General features: G+C 40.0%; 1 protein-coding gene across 12 annotated transcripts in view; it reads left to right on the top strand.

The window, feature by feature from the left end:
- The window catches only part of C2CD5 (C2 calcium dependent domain containing 5), a 132,206-nt gene extending 113,306 nt beyond the window's left edge, over positions 1-18,900 (top strand). For 10 of the 12 annotated variants that reach the window (XM_077826425.1, XM_077826416.1, XM_077826393.1 and 7 more), the window contains 5 exons: positions 11,411-11,461; positions 12,459-12,560; positions 13,467-13,657; positions 16,962-17,108; positions 17,487-18,900. In XM_077826425.1, coding sequence (XP_077682551.1) covers positions 11,411-11,461; positions 12,459-12,560; positions 13,467-13,657; positions 16,962-17,108; positions 17,487-17,618 — 623 coding nt within the window. In that variant the 3' untranslated portion in view covers positions 17,619-18,900. The remainder of the gene's footprint in view (positions 1-11,410; positions 11,462-12,458; positions 12,561-13,466; positions 13,658-16,961; positions 17,109-17,486) is intronic. The other 2 variants (XM_077826408.1, XM_077826460.1) reach the window with 1 other exon arrangement.
- Positions 18,901-19,209: the final 309 nt, after the last annotated feature.

Here is a 19,209-nt window from a genome sequence, read left to right as displayed (position 1 = left end):
GGAGTAAGGAAATCGATTTTAAGAGCCCTTTAGGTCAAAAAAAGGGCTTCATCATGTGGACGGGTGCAGGGTTAAATCGATTTAACACTGCTAAATTTCGACCTCAACTCCTAGTGTAGACCAGGGCTTAAGGTTCCCTGACAAATGGCTATTATGTTGCTGTTTAGTGGTGCTTTCCATTGTTAAACAGCTATTGCATTCTACCTCAAAGGTAGTTGCATTTCAACAATGGATGAAGTGTTTCCTGTATAAGTGTATTAAAGGGTCAGATTGTCAGCTCCTGTAAATCAGTTCCATTTACTTCAGTATGTGTAGTAGCTGAGATTCTGGCCCAAATTGTTTTGGAATGAAATAAGTTTAATAAACGAAGGAGATCACTGTTTATTATGAACATTTCATTTTGGATGGTTAGAGAGCTCCCTCTTCTACCTGTTGTATAATGTCGCATATGCTATAAAAGAAGAAGTTTCACCATTGTTCAGATTTTTCCAGAGGTCAATACAGTCAGTTTGGAACAGTATCCTCTTCTGGTGGGTTTTTGGTTTTTTTTTGTTTTGTTCTTTTCTGCTATGATCAGTTTAACTTTTTTATTATAGCCTGTAAAAAGAAAGGTAGGAAAAACTGGGCATGTTTAGTCTAGAGAAGATAAAAGGTAGGAAGGAGATAAAAGGTAGGAAGGAGACATCAGTCTTCGAGTATGTGAAAGATTGATATAAAGAGGATGTTGATCACTTGTTCTCCATATCCATCAAGGTTAGGAAAAGAAGTAATTGGCTAAGTTTACAGTAAGAGAAATTCAGGTTAGATATAAAGAAAAATTTTCTAACTATAAGGAAAATGTGCTCATAGAATATTAGGGTCGGAAGGGACCTCAGGAGGTCATTTAGTTCAACCCCCTGCTCAAAGCAGGACCAATCTCCAACTAAATCATCCCAGCCAGGGCTTTGTCAAGCCTGACCTTAAAAACCTCAAAGGAAGGAGATTCCACCACCTCTCTAGGTAACGCATTTCACCACCCTCCTAGTGAAAAAGTTTTTCCTTATATCCAACCTAAACCTCCCCCACTGCAACTTGAGACCATTACTCCTCATTCTGTCATCTGCTACTACTGAGAACAGTCTAGATTTATTCTCTTTGGAAACCTCTTTCAGGTAGTTGAAAGCAGCTATCAAATCCCCCCTCATTCGTCTCTTCTGCAGACGAAATAATCCCAGGTCCCTCAGCCTCTCCTCATAAGTCTTGTGCTCCAGCGCTCATATCATTTTTGTTGCCTTCCGCTGGACTCTTTCCAATTTTTCCACATCCTTCTTGTACCGTGGGGCCCCAAACTGGACACGCTACTCCAGATGAGGCCTCACCAATGTCGAATAGAGGGGAAGGATCACGTCCCTCAATCTGCTGGCAATACGCCTACTTATACAGCCCAAAATGCCGTTAGCCTTCTTGGCAACAAGGGCACACTGTTGACTCATATTCAGCTTCTCGTCCACCGTAACCCACAGGTCCTTTTCTGCAGAACTGCTGCCTAGCCACTCGGTCCCTAGTCTGTAGCAGTGCATGGGATTCTTCTGTCCTAAGTGCAGGACTCTACACTTGTCCTTGTTGAACCTCATCAGATTTCTTTTGGCCCAATCCTCTAATTTGTCTAGGTCCCTCTGTATCCCTCCTACCCTCCAGTATATCTACCACTCCTCCCAGTTTAGTGTCATCTGCAAACTTGCTGAGGGTGCAATCCACGCCCTCCACCAGATCATTAATGAAGATATTGAACAAAACCAGCCACAGCACCGACCTTTGGGGCACTCCACTTGATACTGGCTGCCAACTAGACATGGAGCCATTGATCACTACCTGTTGAGTCCGATGCTCTAGCCAGCTTTCTATCCACCTTATAGTCCATTCATCCAGCCCATACTTCTTTAACTTGCTGGCAAAAATACTGTGGGAGACCATATCAAAAGCTTTGCTAAAGTCAAGGAATAACACGTCCACTGCTTTCTCCTCATCCACAGAGCCAGTTATCTCATCATAGAAGGCAATTAGGCTAGTCAGGTTTGACTTGCCGTGGTGAATCCATGCTGACTGTTCCTGATCACTTTCCTCTCCTCTAAGTGCTTCAAAATTGATTTCTTGAGGGCCTGCTACATGATTTTTCCAGGCATGCACCCTTGGAGTGTCTCTGTCACTGCCTCAGTTCCCCTTAGCATGCTTTCTGTAAATGCAGTGAGACTTATATGTATATTGAATGGTGCCCTTTCAGAGGTCTAGTTTATCTAATCGAAAGGTGGAACATGTTTCTGCAAATAAGCCTCCACCTCAGCATCTTAGCTGGGGGTAGGGGGGCAGAGGGTGATGGGGGAAAGGGCAGAGTTAGCCTTAGTCAATCAACCCAATTTAAGTCCATCTGTGTCCTCCATCCAGGCTCTTGCAAGTGGGGCCCTTTTGACCCAGGGCCTCTTGTTATCAGCTGAGGAATGGTTCTTCATCTGAGTTCAGGGTACCCGGAGAGTTTAAACCCCAGAAACCCTTCTCTGGAGCAGCATATAATTCCTTTGTGATCTGGAGTTCTTACTGTTACTTCTTGAGGTCCTGCCACTGGGACCAGGTTTTGCTAGGGCTTGGCATTCACAGGTCTTCCTTTTCCTTTCCTGCAAGTAGCATTCTTCCCTGGTTTCCTTTCCTAGTGAGGCTCCATCACCCTGGGAAGCCCTCTGCTTAGAAGCATTTCTCTGAGCTCTAACTTTCTTTCTGAGCCATCATAACTCTTCCTAAGGCTATGTTCTTTAACTAGTTAATTGTCACCCAGCTAGTTAAAGAATTATCTCTTCCCCGGGTGGATCTGTGTTTGCTCATTCTCCTTATTGGAGTCCACAGTTAAGATGGGTGCCTGACCACCCCCGTCCCTTAAGGGCCAGCCCCCATGATAGATAGATAAGCATTGGAACAGGTTATCTGGAGAAGTTGAGGAATTCCTGTCATAGACGTTTTTAAGAACAGGCTAGACACATACCTATCAGGGATGGTCTTGATATACTAAACCCTGCCTCAGTGTAGGAGGATGGACTAAATAACCTCTTGAGATCCCTTTCTCCCTTACATTTCTGTGACTCTGTGAACAATCTGGTATACATATACAAATTCTGTGCAAAACAGAGATGCTTCCCTTTCTTTTAAGCTCCAGATGGATATTTCAGAGTTACCTTCTGTTGTTTTACTAAGGCACTGGGTATTATTTAGTCTTCCGAGTATTCTGGTGTCCATCAGTCAGTGTCCTAGATCTCTCATGCCTTTGAGAGTCAATGTTTTAACAGTTTAGCCAGTTATACAGGAAGAACGGTTGAAAACCCAGGCATAACCATTTCAACGTCTGTTTTTTTCCACTTCAACCCTCTTTCCCCAACTGTAATCACAATGAAGGGAGAGGTGAAACATTTGTCATTTGTGGCAGCAGGAGACCATTCTCCAAAGATTACATTCAATTTTTTGGTAACTGGCTCTCTTAATTTTCCATTAAATTAAGCATGATGGCATCCCTGATGTGGCACTTCCTTGGTTTCCATTATTTTATTACACAAACTAGCCTTCTTTCAGTATGGATTTCAATGTTAACTCACTATAGTATTTGTGAGTCTTCAGTATCTTTTCACTCTATTAATACTAGAACACTTTATTTGCATACTAGCCACTGACCAGTAGAGGGTAGTCTATTCCTATGTAAGCAAATAACCTTTTTAAGTGTTCTTCACATTTTGTCATATTGTACAGTACACTGTTCTGGAATCTTTTAACTAGACAGTTATCTAATCTCTTTTGATTGTTTACATATAGGCACTAGGGTCTCAATGTAATTATATAATTATCTCAAAAGTAAATTATCTACTCTGATGATAATCCCCCATATTTTACTTACTATTCTGTAAAATTATCATTAGCTTTAATATACTGGCACAGAATCTTTTGGTATATTAACCACTAATGAAAAAATAGTTTTTTTATTATCCCTGCAACAGAAGTCTACAAAGACTCATATTCATATAATAGCCTGCAGACTTTTATATATTATCTCATTTTAAAGCTTTCATAATACACTTTATGACTTCAGTAGGTTGTTACCACCACCACCACCACAGCATATGAAAAGTTAATGCAAAGAAAATGTTTCTCTCTTTTTCACTTTTAAATTGTACATTTGGTGACATTTTTTGTATAGCTGATTTCATTGTTTTGTTGGTCAGTTGTTCGTCCTATCTCACATACTAGTTTGATGGCAGTACTCTCATGCAGCTCTGTGGCAGGGAGCACATGCCCTAGGCCTTTCAAGAGGATGTTTACTTGCAACAGCAGCAGAGTTTGGGTCCAGAAGAGTGAGTGAGGCCTTTTCCCAGAGACCCATCACATTATTCTGTGGTTAACAGCAATCTGTGGACAGTGGGAGTCCCTGGAACCCTAACAGAGTTTGGGCACCCTGTTCTTCCTCCCCTATAATCCTGAATGTGGCTGGTAGCAATGGGAGCATGGAAGTGGAGCAGCTGAGCCTCTTTCTTCCCTGCACGAGGTTAGGGAGCAACAGCAGCCAGGGAAGGAGTTGTGAAGCCCTCTTCTCTACTCGGATCTTTGGAGACTAAAGGAAGAAGAGGTTCTTGACTTATTGGGTCTCCAGTACAGGTCCTGGAGTAGTTTAGAAGTTGGGAGGTCGTACTTTGTTGCTGTTGCTGAAGATGCTGGCCAACAGACAGGTATGTGAATGGAAGGGCAAGAGGGGGCTCTTGGTTGCACCCACTCTCCCTTGCTGTAAAGACTCCTCAGAACATCAGCAGGGAAATAGGAGCATCTTTATACAACTTTAAAAATAGATTTAAAATACATATATTCTAGTATTTAAAGGGTGATATTTCAGAAATGTGAATTTCTTAAAATTAGAGAATTTTAAAAAAATGTCAAGTTGAGTGAGTGTCCTGTTAAGGTACAGCAGATGTTTTAAAACCAGCACAATTTATATAAGTATATAACAGTATATTAGTATGAATTCAAGTTACTTTACTGTTATTGTTCTTATACTTGAAAGAGCGAAAAGAAGTTATGATCAATGTAAATAAAAAAATAATCCACAGACCTAGTAGTCCCAGAAATTGTATTATTTATAATTTGATTTATTTAAGATTGACTTTCTGTACTAGCTCCAGATTGGTTCTGATAAGACTTTCCTACAGTATGAAAGGTTTCAGAGTAACAGCCGTGTTAGTCTGTATTCGCAAAAAGAAAAGGAGTACTTGTGGCACCTTAGAGACTAACCAATTTATTTGAGCATGAGCTTTCGTGAGCTACAGCTCACTTCATCAGATGCATACCGTGGAAACTGCAGCAGACTTTATATATACACAGAGAATATGAAACAATACCTCCTCCCACCCCACTGTCCTGCTGGTAATAGCTTATCTAAAGTAATCTTCAGGTTAGGCCATTTCCAGCACAAATCCAGGTTTTCTCACCCTCCACCCCCCCACACAAATTCACTCTCCTGCTGGTGATAGCCCATCCAAAGTGACAACTCTTTACACAATGTGCATGATAATGAAGTTAGGCCATTTCCTGCACAAATCCAGGTTCTCTCACTCCCTCACCCCCCTCCAAAAACCCAGTATGAAAATTACCCATTGCTGACAATGGGTGTCAGTAACAAGTGCAGCTAAATCAAAGTTGGAGCACAGTTTAACTGCAAGCGTAGGCAAGGACAGATTGTGTTCAAGTCCTTTTCAGAAGGAAACATGATGTGTCCAGGTCTAGACTTGTAACTAAATTCTGTTCCAGTGCGAGTTAAGCTGCACCGCTGCTAACAGCTCTAGCAAGCAGTGAGTAATTTTTTTGTAGACAAGGCTATCATGGCTCCATGTGATGCTGTGCTAGCTATTTCCTTTAGCCATTCTGAGTAGCAAGAAACCAGTGATAATCCATTTAGCTATGATCAAATTTTAAAAGTGCTATCTGTTACAACTATGACTGGTTTTTAACAGACTGGAAATGCAGGTTTTCATAGGAGAGACCTGGATGACTTCTGTAAAACTGTGGCGAGACTGTCAGATGAAAGTACAATAGATTTGATAACTACACCTTGATCGTGCAAGGACAACATAGGTGGACGAGAACTCTCCACACATGCTGACAGAGTCTGCCCACATGGTTTTCCTTGCAAGATCTGGGCCTTAGCCTCTGCAGCATTTACTGTTTACTTAATCCAGGGCCTTTCACCCATGTTAATAGTAGCCATGTTACCAACCCTCTCGATTTAATCATGAATCTCATGGGTTTTACTTAAAGCCCAGTTCCTGGAATCCTGTGATTACATGAGAATCTCTGGGTTTTTTTTTAAAAAAAATAAGTTCCTAGACCTCATGGTTGTGGAGAAAAGTTTGGAATTGTGACCTGAGTGCACCCTGAAAGCTTAGGAAGCAAAGAAAAAGAGTCCCAAATTTATTATTTTTTAAGTACAGAGTCGCACACTCTGTTGCTTATGGTAGGCTGAGCTGTACGCCCAATGAGAGAGACCCGCATATTGAGCTGTGGCCCTGATTTTCCTCTCGTATCAATGGGAATCAGCCTTACAGACAAGACCGATAGACCGACAGACAGACAAATGCCATCAAGTTGAGTGTAGGGCCTTGCTTCACTCTGCCCAAAAAAACTCATGGATTTTTAAACTATTACGGCTCTTTGGCTCCTAGTTCATGATATTTGAACTTTGGGAGTTGGGCAATACTAACTGTTCAGACTTTTACTAAGTAAATGATAGATATAAGGAGGAGGGAAAGGCTGTAACTTGTTTCCAGTATCTCATCTGAGAGTTACAGTTTCTTGTAAAAATCAGCAAAAAGTGGGAGGCTGAATTCAGTATAGTCTCTCAAGTTGAGCCATTTGTAGATGAGTTCAGCTAAGGAAGCCTTTCTTCTAAAATGTTTTATGAAGTCTTCTATAATTTGAGCAGAATACTTCTTGTGCTCTCGAATGTAGAAGAAAGTGAGACAGATACATGATATCTGTTCAGAAGGTATTGGATTTCTGCCATTTTCCCATTAAGTACTAGCTCTTTAATGCTTGACCCCAGAGTCATGTAGGATTGAGTTAAATATATTTGTGTTCTATTGGTAGTGTCTTATTATTCCTCAAGGCTGAGCAGGAAATTCCCTAGGCTAGAAACAAGTACAGTAACTCCTCACTTAACGTTGTAGTTATGTTCCTGAAAAAAGCGACTTTAAGCAAAATGATGTTAAGGAAATTCAGTTTCCCCATAAGAATTAATATAAAGGGGTGGGGGGGGGGGTTTCCAGTGAAATTTTTTTCACCAGACAAAAGACTATATTATATATATGTACACATGGTATAAGTTTTAAACAAACAATTTAATACTGTACACAGCAGTGATGATTGTGAAGCTTGGTTGAGATGGTGGAGTCAGAAGGTGGGATATTTTCCAGGCAATGCCTTACTGCTAAATGATGAACTAGCACTCAGCTGAGCCCTCAAGGGAAATGAGGTAAGGGGGGAGCGGGACACCCTGATATTTGCGCGCGCACGCACACACACACACACACACACACACACACACACACACACACACACACACACACACACACACACACACACACACACACACACACACACACACACACACACACACACACACACACACACACACACCAGGAGGCTCCCCGGAACAGCGCCGAGGCAGAGGACAGGAGCAGGACATGGCAGTGGCAGGAGGGACAGCTGAACTGCTGGCAGGTTCGCACAGGGAACTTAGAGGAACGGGGAGCTGATGGGGGGCTGCTGGTCCACCCTGGTTCCAAGCCCCCACCAGCTAGCTGCAACAGGCTGCTCTTTCTGTAAGCAGTGGACAAAGCAGGCGGCTGCCAAACAACGTTATGAGGGAGCATTGTGCAACTTTAAATGAGCATATTCCCTAATTGATCAGCAACGAAACAACATTAACTGGGACAACTTTAAGTGAGGAGTTACTGTACTGTATAATTAAGCCCCTTCATTTTCAGTTTAAACCAATTTTTATCGAAAAAATCTCAGGTTTTATAATAAGTATTCATTTTTTTCTGATTTTCACCCTACTTTTATATCATTCAAATATATAAAAAATAACTTGTTTTGTTTGGAAAATACAATACATTGCATGAGATATATGTATTACGATAATACATTAGTTTGTGGGTATATGCAAAGCTGCCTGTTGAAGCAAGGCTAAGTATTAGTCTAGAAGACACAATAAACAAACTCTGAAGTGCATACACATCTGAACATACTGATGAATCTCACACTCACCACGTACACATGTCAAGCTGCTAGCAGATAACGGTTTAAAGATCCAAAACACTAAAATGGGAAGAAAACAAAAATCAGTATCAGAATACATTTCAGAACACAAGGAAGTATTTGAAAGTTTAAAAACAAAAACAAAAAACAGGAGAAAAGGATGAAGTTGAGTTATGCGCTGCAAATGGTGTGACCCAATTATGAAATGTAAATATTTATAGGCTAACAGTTCTAAGTCTACAACAGTAAACTGTATATTCAAGTGAAAAGTTTATTTGGGAATTATAGATATATTATATTCTTAAACTCAGAAGTGGCATTGTGTTTTGAGTTCTGTTTTAGTTTGGCAGCAAACCACATTGAACTCCCTACTGAATACTTTTTCCCTGTCCTTCCATCCACCAAAATAAACCCCGGCATTTACCCATAGAAAGTATTAATAGTTTTTTGCATCGATTTTTACCTGTTTTTGTTGTTGTAGTGATAAACACCGATAAATTCCTGTGAAAAATTAAATAAAATAAAAACTGAAAACGAAGGGCTCTGTGTATAACAGCTTGTTATATAGTGTACTACTGAAAACATGGTCTGATCTCAGAGGTGAAAGAGGCCATCTATCATAAGAAGGAAAAAAAGAGAAACAAGGAGCAGACATGACTATATTTCATACAGCAACATTGTCTATAGGAAAATTCAGCAAAGGTGAACCATGTGGAAAAAGCACATCCTGGGGATAGACACAGTGTATTCTGAGGCTGCTCATTTCTCAGGCATGTTTAACGATTGTTCTTGTATAATTCATGTGATTAGGAATGCCTTATAAAATCCCTGGGGAATTTGTTGGAAAGTACTAGAAATAATCTTGATAGGGAGAATGGAGTACATTGAACAAGTATATGAACCTATGGAGAGGAAGAGAAAGTCCTATGGTTATGCTTGTTGCATTCCTTCCCCAAACAATTTTGAGAGCTATGTAAATGGCTTGAATGTATCCCATTTTTCTGAGTATAATTGTTATTACTCATTGAATAAAACGGAATTGGAATAAAGCAGTAATAAGTTGTGCAAAGGCTTTTAAAACCTACTGGGGAGCCATCGATGACTGGATCTTTCCCAGAGGGAATAACAGTGGTGATTTGGGCCCAGAATATTAACCTATCCAGTATTTCTTATCAAGCTTGAATAATTTGACAGAAGGTAGGATCCTCCTCAAACAGATCCCATTTCTGAGCAGAGAAAGCACTCTCAGCTTGGTGTAAAAATTGATTATAGCACTAAATTTCTTGGAGGTCACTGGTTACATCACCCTGATTCCACAGTTCATTGTGTGTGGGAGTATTGCTGTGCCCATGTGAACCCCCATTGACTTCAGTGGAACTCTATATGGGCACTGCAGTCTGCTCACATACAATGAATTTTAAAATTGGGGCCTTAGATGGCCCTCTTGCTTTATTTGTGTGGAAGGAATATCCGTCTTGGCCTGACTTTTTTTTTTTTTTTTCTTTTCTTCTTTTTTCCCTCCCCAAAACATGAAGAAAATTGCTCAGTTATTTGAGTTTCATGGAAGTTAAAACTGTCTCCAAATAAATCATCTGAATTTTATGTACTAATAACTCAACTACAACTTGACTTAAAACATTTTAGGAGGAACTGATTACCCTTATTTTTAGGTTTTCCAACACTTTCCATTATAAAATAATTCTGTGACCTGTTATGAGGAGATTTCACACCTCTGTTGTTTACAGCAGGCCTTTGAAATTTTGCAAAAAAAAAAAAAAAAAACCCCTCAAACTAGGGTCTTTTCTTTTTGTCCCATGAAATTCTGTTTGTTTGTTTTTTTGTGGGGTTTTTCTTGTTTGTTTGTTTAAAAAACCTTGATGGGCATTTCTTAAATAACAATAACTCATAATTTTGGCATCTGAGTAGCTATAGCTGTTTATCCAGATCATGGGTACCAGCATGGGAAGAAGCAGCTTTCACAGAGCTGTGACTTACCTCAGCCTGTATTGTTCACCTGTATGGGTGATGAATGCACTCTGCCCCAAAGTACCAGCGAGTGTTATTGTCATCATTCTGTGGAAAGTATACTGGGCCAAGTATAGATCTGGTTCAGAGTATTTCCTAGGAGCCAGGGAGAAACCGGAAGGCACATTATGTTTCAGAGCATCAATTTCTGTCTCCTCCTTCAGGGATAGCGCAGTTATGAGCTGCACGTAGCTTGGGGCTTGGAGCAAAGCCACAACTGAGTCCATAGGAAGTGCGGTATGCCATCCTCCCCCACCGCCCGCTCTAATAAAAGCCAACATAAAAAACTCTTGGAAGTCTTGCTCAGTTTCAGGCAGCTGAGGATGAAAAATTCCATAATTATTACGTAAAAACCTTTAAAATAATAGTTTGTGTATTGGAACAACCTTAGCCAGTTCCCGTCAACAATTGTAACAAAGTTTGGAGCACAGTCAAATATAATTTAAATATCTTAATTTGGATTAGAGTGTTGCATTTTTACTGCTCTCTCCTCTGTGTAACAGTTGCTTTATGCATATCCTCTATGCTCTGCATTTCTATGCACCCAATCAACTGGGTTAACCATTAATCTGCTTCATTGCATATATGGTCTGTTATAGTCCTCCGCTGTAATCTTTTATCTAAATTATACAGATTAGGTTCACTTAATCTTTCTTCATAAATCACACTGTAATACTTCTATAATTTTGTTTACCCATCTGCAGAATCTCTCGTTTTTGTCTTTTTTTTTGTTAGCAAGTTGCTCTAAATGGTACCCAAGTACTTCTGAGTGCCAAGGAGTATGTATAGTTTCATATCATAGTGTGTGTTTTAAATTTAATGGTGAAGTTGATTGATTGATTGATTGATTGTACTATGCTACAAGAGTACATTCATCAAATCCACATAGATGTAGTACTTACTGAATTCATGTTTGTAATGAGACCCTAAAACCACCAGAGAGAGCTTTTTTTCTGCCAGTTTAATCTCTAAAATCTTTAATAGAAGAAAAAAGATCCTTTGTACAATATATCTGTGCAGTTAATGTTGTTCATATGTTACATGAGTGGAATTCGTTTTGTCTTACTAGAGGTCCTGGAGAATGCAAGTTCCCAGACAGGTATACCAGCTGCACAGAGAGGTGAGTTTACTTAATTTAGCCATAAGCCAGAACAGGGTGGACATTCCTGGGCCACTGATCCACACTTTGCATTTGTCTTCATTCACCCAGGAAGTGTTTACCGGTTGCCTAGGAATGCGTGCTCTGCTATGGCTTATTGATATCAGAATGTGTTTTTTAAAAAAATCACAAGAGATAGTTGAGATTATTTGCACTAATTAAGAGAGTCTTTCCTGCGTATAACTATATCTGCCAGAGAAGTAGTTCCTCAGAGAAAAGTTTTGTTATTTAATTCGTTTTGGCTTACTTTAATGTTAATTTGTATTCCTTTGTTTTTACAGAGTAATGTGCAAAAGATCGGTTATTAAAAGGTCCTTGGATGCTTGCCAAACTGTTCTCAAGACCAGTTTCAGGGGTACTAACCTAAAAACAAGACAGTGTCATAGCAGAAGAACAACCCTTCGGTTTTAATTGTAAAAATGCCTTTTTGGGAGAAAAGTAATGCTTCAAAAGGAAAATACTTGCACATTAAAAATTGAGAGGTTGTTCCAACTCATGACTTTTACCCTAACCCAAACCATGTTTTCAGGCTGAAGGCAGCAGAAGTGATTGATAGTTACATCCAGGAACTTTAAATTCATGGTCAACAGCTCCTTGTGAAAAAAAGAATAGGAATACAAATTGAGATTAAATAGAGCTAAAATAACATTAAGAAACTAAAACTAGTTACTTAAGGTGAAGAAGCTAGAAAAAGGTGTGATGATTTTATTTACACGTTTCCAGTGATGAAGTCACAGTCGGTTTACATCTTTGACATCATCAGTAATCAGTACATTGCTTTGGACAATATAGGATAGGGCTGTACCTTTAACTTTTCCTTTAAACAGACGTGAAAGGGATATTCATTCTTCCTCAGATACAGAAAATTGCTTCATCAAAAGGAGCATTGAGGTGGGCAAGAGACGTCATCCATATTTTTTCTTTGTTTTTTCTTTTGTTTTTCTGTCTGTGTTTTCAGCAACGTCAGTTGATTACAGTTCCTTTGCAGACAGATGCAACAGCTGGATAGAGCTCATTAAACTGAAAGCTCAGACCATAAGGCGTGGATCAATTAAGACAAGTAGGCGGATGTTTCTACCACTTTATGATAATCTGAGACATATCTCTGATTTCCCAGTGGTGGAGGGTGGAGTTTCCTACCCAGTAGTGGCATTGCAATTCGAAAGCAGAACAAATATCCAAGCGCAAAAACTACAGATGCTTTCTAGTGTCTGTTTCAAAATAAATTAATTTAGGAATTATGAGTTAGTAGTTTAAATGCAGAATGCAATCTTTTTATTCAAGTTGTCGATTACTAAAAAACAGTTACCAATAAAGTATATAGCTATAAATAGGCATGTTAATTGTATATCATATATGCATACACTTTGTGGGTGTAGGTGTATGTATAAACTTGGAAAAAATTTTGTGAAAAACAGGTAGCAATCACGTAGGTGACAGTCAAACCAATTATCACTAAATTAGCAATTTGTGAGTTATTCTTCAGTAGTTCTTTGGTCGAAGATCTGTCTGTTTTACTTAAATTAGTCAAGATTAAGGTTATCTGAAAGTTGACAATGAAGAATATGTTAATGGAAAATGCTGCACTGGGGAAACATGATAACTTTCACACTCTTCCTACAATAATTTGTTCCTCCAGCAGATATTTATTTCAAAATGTTGGCACCTTTTTTCCTTTACCTTCACTGATAACTGATTGTTGTATGTGCAGCTGCTGGCGTCAATATTTTCTTTTGCAGGAATGCCACTCTTCCAAATAAATTCCATTGCAGCTTTTTGTCTTTTTGCATGCATTGCATGATAATTTCCTTTCTTTCATGACATGGCTGAACATCACAGGCAGCTGAATATAATCATCAAGCTATTTGGAAACCATAAAGAAGAGTTGTTTTGTTTTAAGAACAAGTCACTGATCATACTTAATAGTTACTTTCTTTTCTTTTCTTTTCTTTTCCACCTTTTTTAGCTGCTTCTCTTGACAAAGCAAGTCCACTGGCTGAGGGACACTTGCGTCACCGTTCTGTTCCATCATGCACCAATTCTACTGTCTCGGTTGTTAAGATGACACCTCTTTCTTTTATCCCTGGGGCAAAAATAACCAAGTATCTTGGGATAATCAACATGTTTTTTATTCGAGAAACCACTTCTTTACGTGAGGTGAGCTGCATATTAGGACTTTGCACTTTTTTGTGAATTGATAATAACAAAGTTAAATGAGTTTACTGTCTGAATTAACTGTATGGCACAGGAAGAGAGCTGACTTTTCACAACTTAGGCACTGTGTGCTAAGCGAGTGGGAGTCACATAAAGGTGATCCACTTATTTGTTGTTCCTCTCACGTTATAAAAAGGGCTGCTTCATTTGCTTATTCTTCAAATTGGTAGGAAGAAGTGTTACTCACCCATGTAGCTAGTAAAATAGCATTACATGGTCAGTGGGTCCATTATCATTGGTGGCCATTTTAGTGTAGGCCAATCACTGCACAGCATCCAGACAAAGTAAAACCAGCAAATGGAAAAATGTCTTTTCATTTCAATGGCTATTGGAGCTCCTTTGGACCCTAAAACCGAGATTTGCTCAAATGCTAAAAACTGATCTTTAGTTAAAGGAAAAGATCAATGGTAGGCTTTCAAAGCATGTATGGCTTTTGGGGTTCCTTATTCAGTCTTTTATGCAAGGATTCACAAATTACATATGGCCATTTGAACAAGCAGCATTCCAAGCCTTCCCAGCCACATACATCTGAGCTGGTTCAGGAATGCCATAAACGTTTGAAAAGCCTGCCGCTGTGTATAACCAGTGGAAGCAGCTTACTGTTAGTGCTATCCTGTAGAACAGAGGTGAGGAAACTACGGCCTGTGGGCCACATCTGGCCCCCGGGACCCTCCTGCCAGGCCCCTGCCCTGCTGTTCCCCCTCCCCTGCAGCCTCAGCTCACTGCATCGCCGGCGCAATGCTCTGGGCGGCGGGGCTGCGAGCTCCTGGGGCAGCGCAGCTGCAGAGCCCGGCCTGACCCAGTGCTCTGTGCTGCGTGGCTGGCTCCAGCCGGGCGGCACGGCTGCAGCGCTGCCAGTCACCGGTGCTCCAGGCAGCACGGTAAGGGAGCCGGGGGCGGGGGGTGGGGTTGGATAGAGGGGAGGGTGGTGGTCGGGGGGCGGGGGTGTGGATAGGGGGCGGGGCGGTCAGAGGGCAGGGAACGGGGGGTTGAATGGGAGCAGGGGTTCCAGGGGGACAGTGAGGAAGGAGGGGGGGTTGGATGGGGTGGCGGGGGACAGTCAGGGGCAGGGGTTCTGGGGGCAGTCAGGGGACAGGGAGAAGTGGTGGTTGGATGGGGCAGGGATCCCGGCCGGGGGGGGCATCAGGGAACAGGGGGGGTTGGATGGGGCAGGAGTGCCAGGGAGGCCGGCGGGGACTGGGCCATGCCTGACTATTTGGGGAGGGACAGCCTCCTCTAACCAGCCCTCCATACAATTTCTGAAACCCGATGCGGCCCTCAGGCCAAAAAGTTTGCTCGCCCCTACTGTAGAAGCTTTGGACAGCCAAACTTCACATTTGAATCTTGCAAATTATGGCCTTGTAATTTACATATCTTTAAAATTTAATTGAAAACTACATGTCATTTTTCAAAGTGATGTATGATGTAACTTAATCTGTCACCCTAGGGTCTTAATTTCTCTGTGCCTCAGTTTCCCCACCTGTATTCTTCAGGACAAGGATCCTTTTTTTACTCTGTTTGCACAGTGCCTAATACAACATTGTCCTCGGATGGAATGTAATACAGTTAGATAATCGTAATATCTAAAAATGGTTGCAAATTATATCCACTCTTGGAAATTATTCTGAGCCTATGTATAGTATTTTCTGTTTATTATTTATTATGATGGTTTGGCAGTTCCTTTATGGAATATTGAGTAGTCCAAGGCCCTTTAATCCTTTCAGAGGTGTTTGCAAAATTTTCAAAAAGTGAAGAGTGCCATACATCTGGCTTATCCTGTGTGTTTTAGATACTGCAGTCTACATGCAGATAAACAAAATCTTTTCCTTTCTCTTTGTATCATTAGATTATTATGCCTACTTACTGGGATCATTATTCTATTGATCTTTTTGCACTGATGCAGTAATCTGTGTAGATTTAGATTTTGACAGGATATGTCTTATGCAGATGATAAACTGGTGTCCATATATTGGGTTTCTCACTGCAGTTGACTTTCTTTAGGCTGTATGCATGGAAATATTGTGGAACAATAAAAATAATTTTGGCCTTTTATCAATTAATCATCATATATATTTCCTGTTTTCTGGCTCCTAGCCTCTTTACTCGTCTGTAGTAACTTGGGACGGTCAAAACTTGTCATTCAGGTTTCTAAGATTAGCTGTGCCCCTTTTGCTGCCTGCCAGCGTTGCAGACACAGGGGAAGTCAGTGTTCCTGCCTTTCATCTTCCATTCCTAGCTTTTGCAGCTATTTTGGCTCAAGCACTACGGACTTCAGTTTCTTTCCTCAGTCCTTTCTGTCTTCCTTCAGAGTGGCTGTTAGTGGAGACTCTCTTCTCCCTTCAGGAACCATATGTGGAGCAGTACACTTCAGTGTCCTCTCCACTCCTCCTCCCAGTTTAGTTGGCATGGCACAGCAGATAAACAAGCTAAAAAAAACAAAAAACACCTTTAAGTTTTTCAAAATATGCTCTGCATATGAGAAATCCTGTTGGGGTCAACAGAAGGAAAGCTCTGTCACAACTGTTCTGGCTCAGGGACCTCATTCAGCCAGGGCGTAGAACAGAGAGCACAGCTTCTATGTCTGGTTTTCCTTCTGCCACATGCAGGAGAGACTGTGGAAAAAGCAGGCTGTCATCAGCAGGCGTTGCACCACTGTGACAAAAACTGGGCTGTAACTGGAGTTCTTTAAGATGATTACACAGATCCACATGACTCCTCTTAGTTCCTGTTTCTTCAGGAATTGGAGTTAGTGGAAAGAATTGAGAGGCTGGCCTTGCCTGCAGCTCCACGTATTGTTTCAGATCCGAAAAATCCAGTCCCCTGAAGAGTGTGCCCACAATTCCAAATAACCAGTTTTCTAGGGGGTCCCAACAAAACTGTGGACTCTGCAGGAGTGTCTTAAGTGTGTGGGTATATTCAAGTGATGATTTTGAAGAATTGCAGTTACAGGTAAATAACCTCTTTATTCTTTTCTTGTTTACTCATGTAGCAGGATTTTTTCATGTGTTTTTCAGCAGATGCTCATTCACCCATAAGCAGGTGATGCATAACTCTCAGAACAAGTTCAGTCTTTATATTTTACAGGGAAGTACAATTTTACAGGACAAGATGTTGCTCCTCTAAAATATATACCAATCAGCATTCATTGGAAGGGAATAATTTGAAAGGAGAGAAACATAAGTAAGATATCCAGTGCTGTTTTGTGACAGTAACATAAAATCCACTTGTGTCTGTTTTTTCTTTTTAGGAGGGTGGTGTCAGTGGCTTTCTCCATGCTTTCATTGCTGAAGTGTTTGCAATGGTGAGGGCTCACGTTGCGGCTTTAGGGGGAAATGCAGTTGTCTCGTACATAATGAAACAGTGTGTTTTCATGGAGAACCCAAACAAAAATCAGGTAAATTGTGATTGAAATGACAATTTCTCTGACCATTAAAGAACCCGCTGATGTAACCAATCTTATAGCAAAATACCGATGTAGGATGAGGTTATTCTAATCAGTCCACATAACTACAAAGAGGAGTAAGTCTGTCTCTCTCTCTCTTTTTTTTTTTATATAGTTATGTGGACTTGGAAGAGATCTAGTGGGCATAATTTGACCCAATAGGAAGTTTTTGATTTGTTTGTTTTTTTTTTTAATTTTTATTTTGGAATTAGAGTTAACATATCAGAATGATATGGCAAGAACCTAGGTGAATGAATTTCATTGATTTTCATTGAAAATATACTCCATAAAGGATATATTTAACTATTTAAAAATTCTCTCTCCTTGCAGGCACAGTGTCTAATAAATGTCAGTGGGGATGCAGTGATAGTTGTACGTGAATCTGAATTAGAAATGATACCAGTGCAACCATCTGCTGCAGTCTCTCAACCTGCCAGTGCTGGAGGAGATGTCACGACATGAAGCCAGAAGACATGGAATGGCTCTCCCCAAAGTAGAAAGATCTCTGCATAGTGTGGGAATGTATAGCTTTGCCTCTTCAAAAATCAATAATTCTCCAAAATATTCCAATCAGCTAAATCCGAGACAATCGCTAACCTTCGTCCATCAACTTTACATAATAGCCAGGGCAGCATTTTATTGGCAAGTACCCTGTAATTCCATTTTTTTAATTACTAGCCCCTGTGAAATCTAGACAGAAGATGAGGCATTGATCTAAAGGAATTCCATAGAGCTCCTGAAATAAAACAGGAACTTACCTATGTTTTTTCTTTATGTAGTTGTTTGAGAGGGCCAGAACAAATAACTCAAACAGTATCTGAGACTGATAATGCTTGTTCATGTTAATTTACTCTTAGTTAATTTGAGAAACAAACTGGAAGATAATCAAGAAACTGGAATCAGCTGCCTTTGAATGAGCAAGAGATCATGAATTGGTTTAAAAAAATGTTACCAAATAAGCAATCGATCTGAAATTAAGTCTGTGAAGAGCTTTAGCTCATGGAACTTTGAGAGGAAAAAAGCACCAGAAATGACTGTCTGAATTTAACAGCATGCGAAAATGTTTTTCAGCTGTTTGTGAACAAGTGCATATTTTTATTGTACAACATATTTTTTTATTTTAAATGTTCGATATTGTTGCTGCATTGTAAGCATAACTATAGTAAAACAAAATAAATTATTATATCTGGTTCAGGTATTATAAGCTCATTTCCATATTAACATTTGTACAATCCTTTTTTTTTTTTTTTTTGGAAAGAGTCTGCAAAATATTGTCTTAAACTACTGAAGTCCAGTTTTTTAGGGCATGATCTTGCAATATTGATACAGACAAAATCCGAGACAGTCACCTGCATATATGGAGGCAGAATCAGGCCCTCTGTATTTTGCTATCTGGAAATGTCTGGCTAACTTGGATAAAAGAACAATTAAAGGACATTAACTTCTGCAAGTCAGGTTTCCTTTCAAATTCTATAATTGGGAGATGATGGGTACTGCAGGAAAAGGAAACAATCCATTTCCAGCAAATCTTTTGAAGACTTTGGTAGAATAATATAAAGACTGACTCTTTAGATTTGAAGACAATTTCGTGGAAATGTGTGTTGACAACATCTAAAATGGAACTTGAATAAATGTGTAAACTTGAATGTAAATATTCTATGTAGTCAGACCCAAATATCCCATTGTATATGAGCATGAAAATCATATTCCTCTTTGTACAATAAATTTCTGTATTAAACCACTGGATTTTTTTTGTTCGTTGTCGGTCAGCATATAATAGCTACATGCTGAAGCTTTTGGAATGGCATGGCAAGCTCATCTTCAAATATAAAGAAGGGTAGAGATTAGTAATCTCTTTAACAAGGTTTTGAATTGGGTGCCCTTAAGGGGATTTGGTTCATCAAGCTTAATTACATTTTGTTAAATTCTGTGGCAGTGATCAATAAAGCTTCTCTTATTTAGGGTATGTCTACACTTACAGAGTTTTTGTGCTGTAAGTTTCATCAGGGATAGGGAACCCGTGAAGATAAAGCACTGGTTTGTGTGCTCACTT

Source organism: Eretmochelys imbricata, chromosome 1 (assembly GCF_965152235.1).
Source record: "Eretmochelys imbricata isolate rEreImb1 chromosome 1, rEreImb1.hap1, whole genome shotgun sequence".
Lineage (NCBI taxonomy): Eukaryota > Metazoa > Chordata > Testudines > Cheloniidae > Eretmochelys > Eretmochelys imbricata.
The sequence above is the reverse complement of the archived record's forward strand: the minus strand, read 5'-3'. Positions and strand labels throughout refer to the sequence as shown.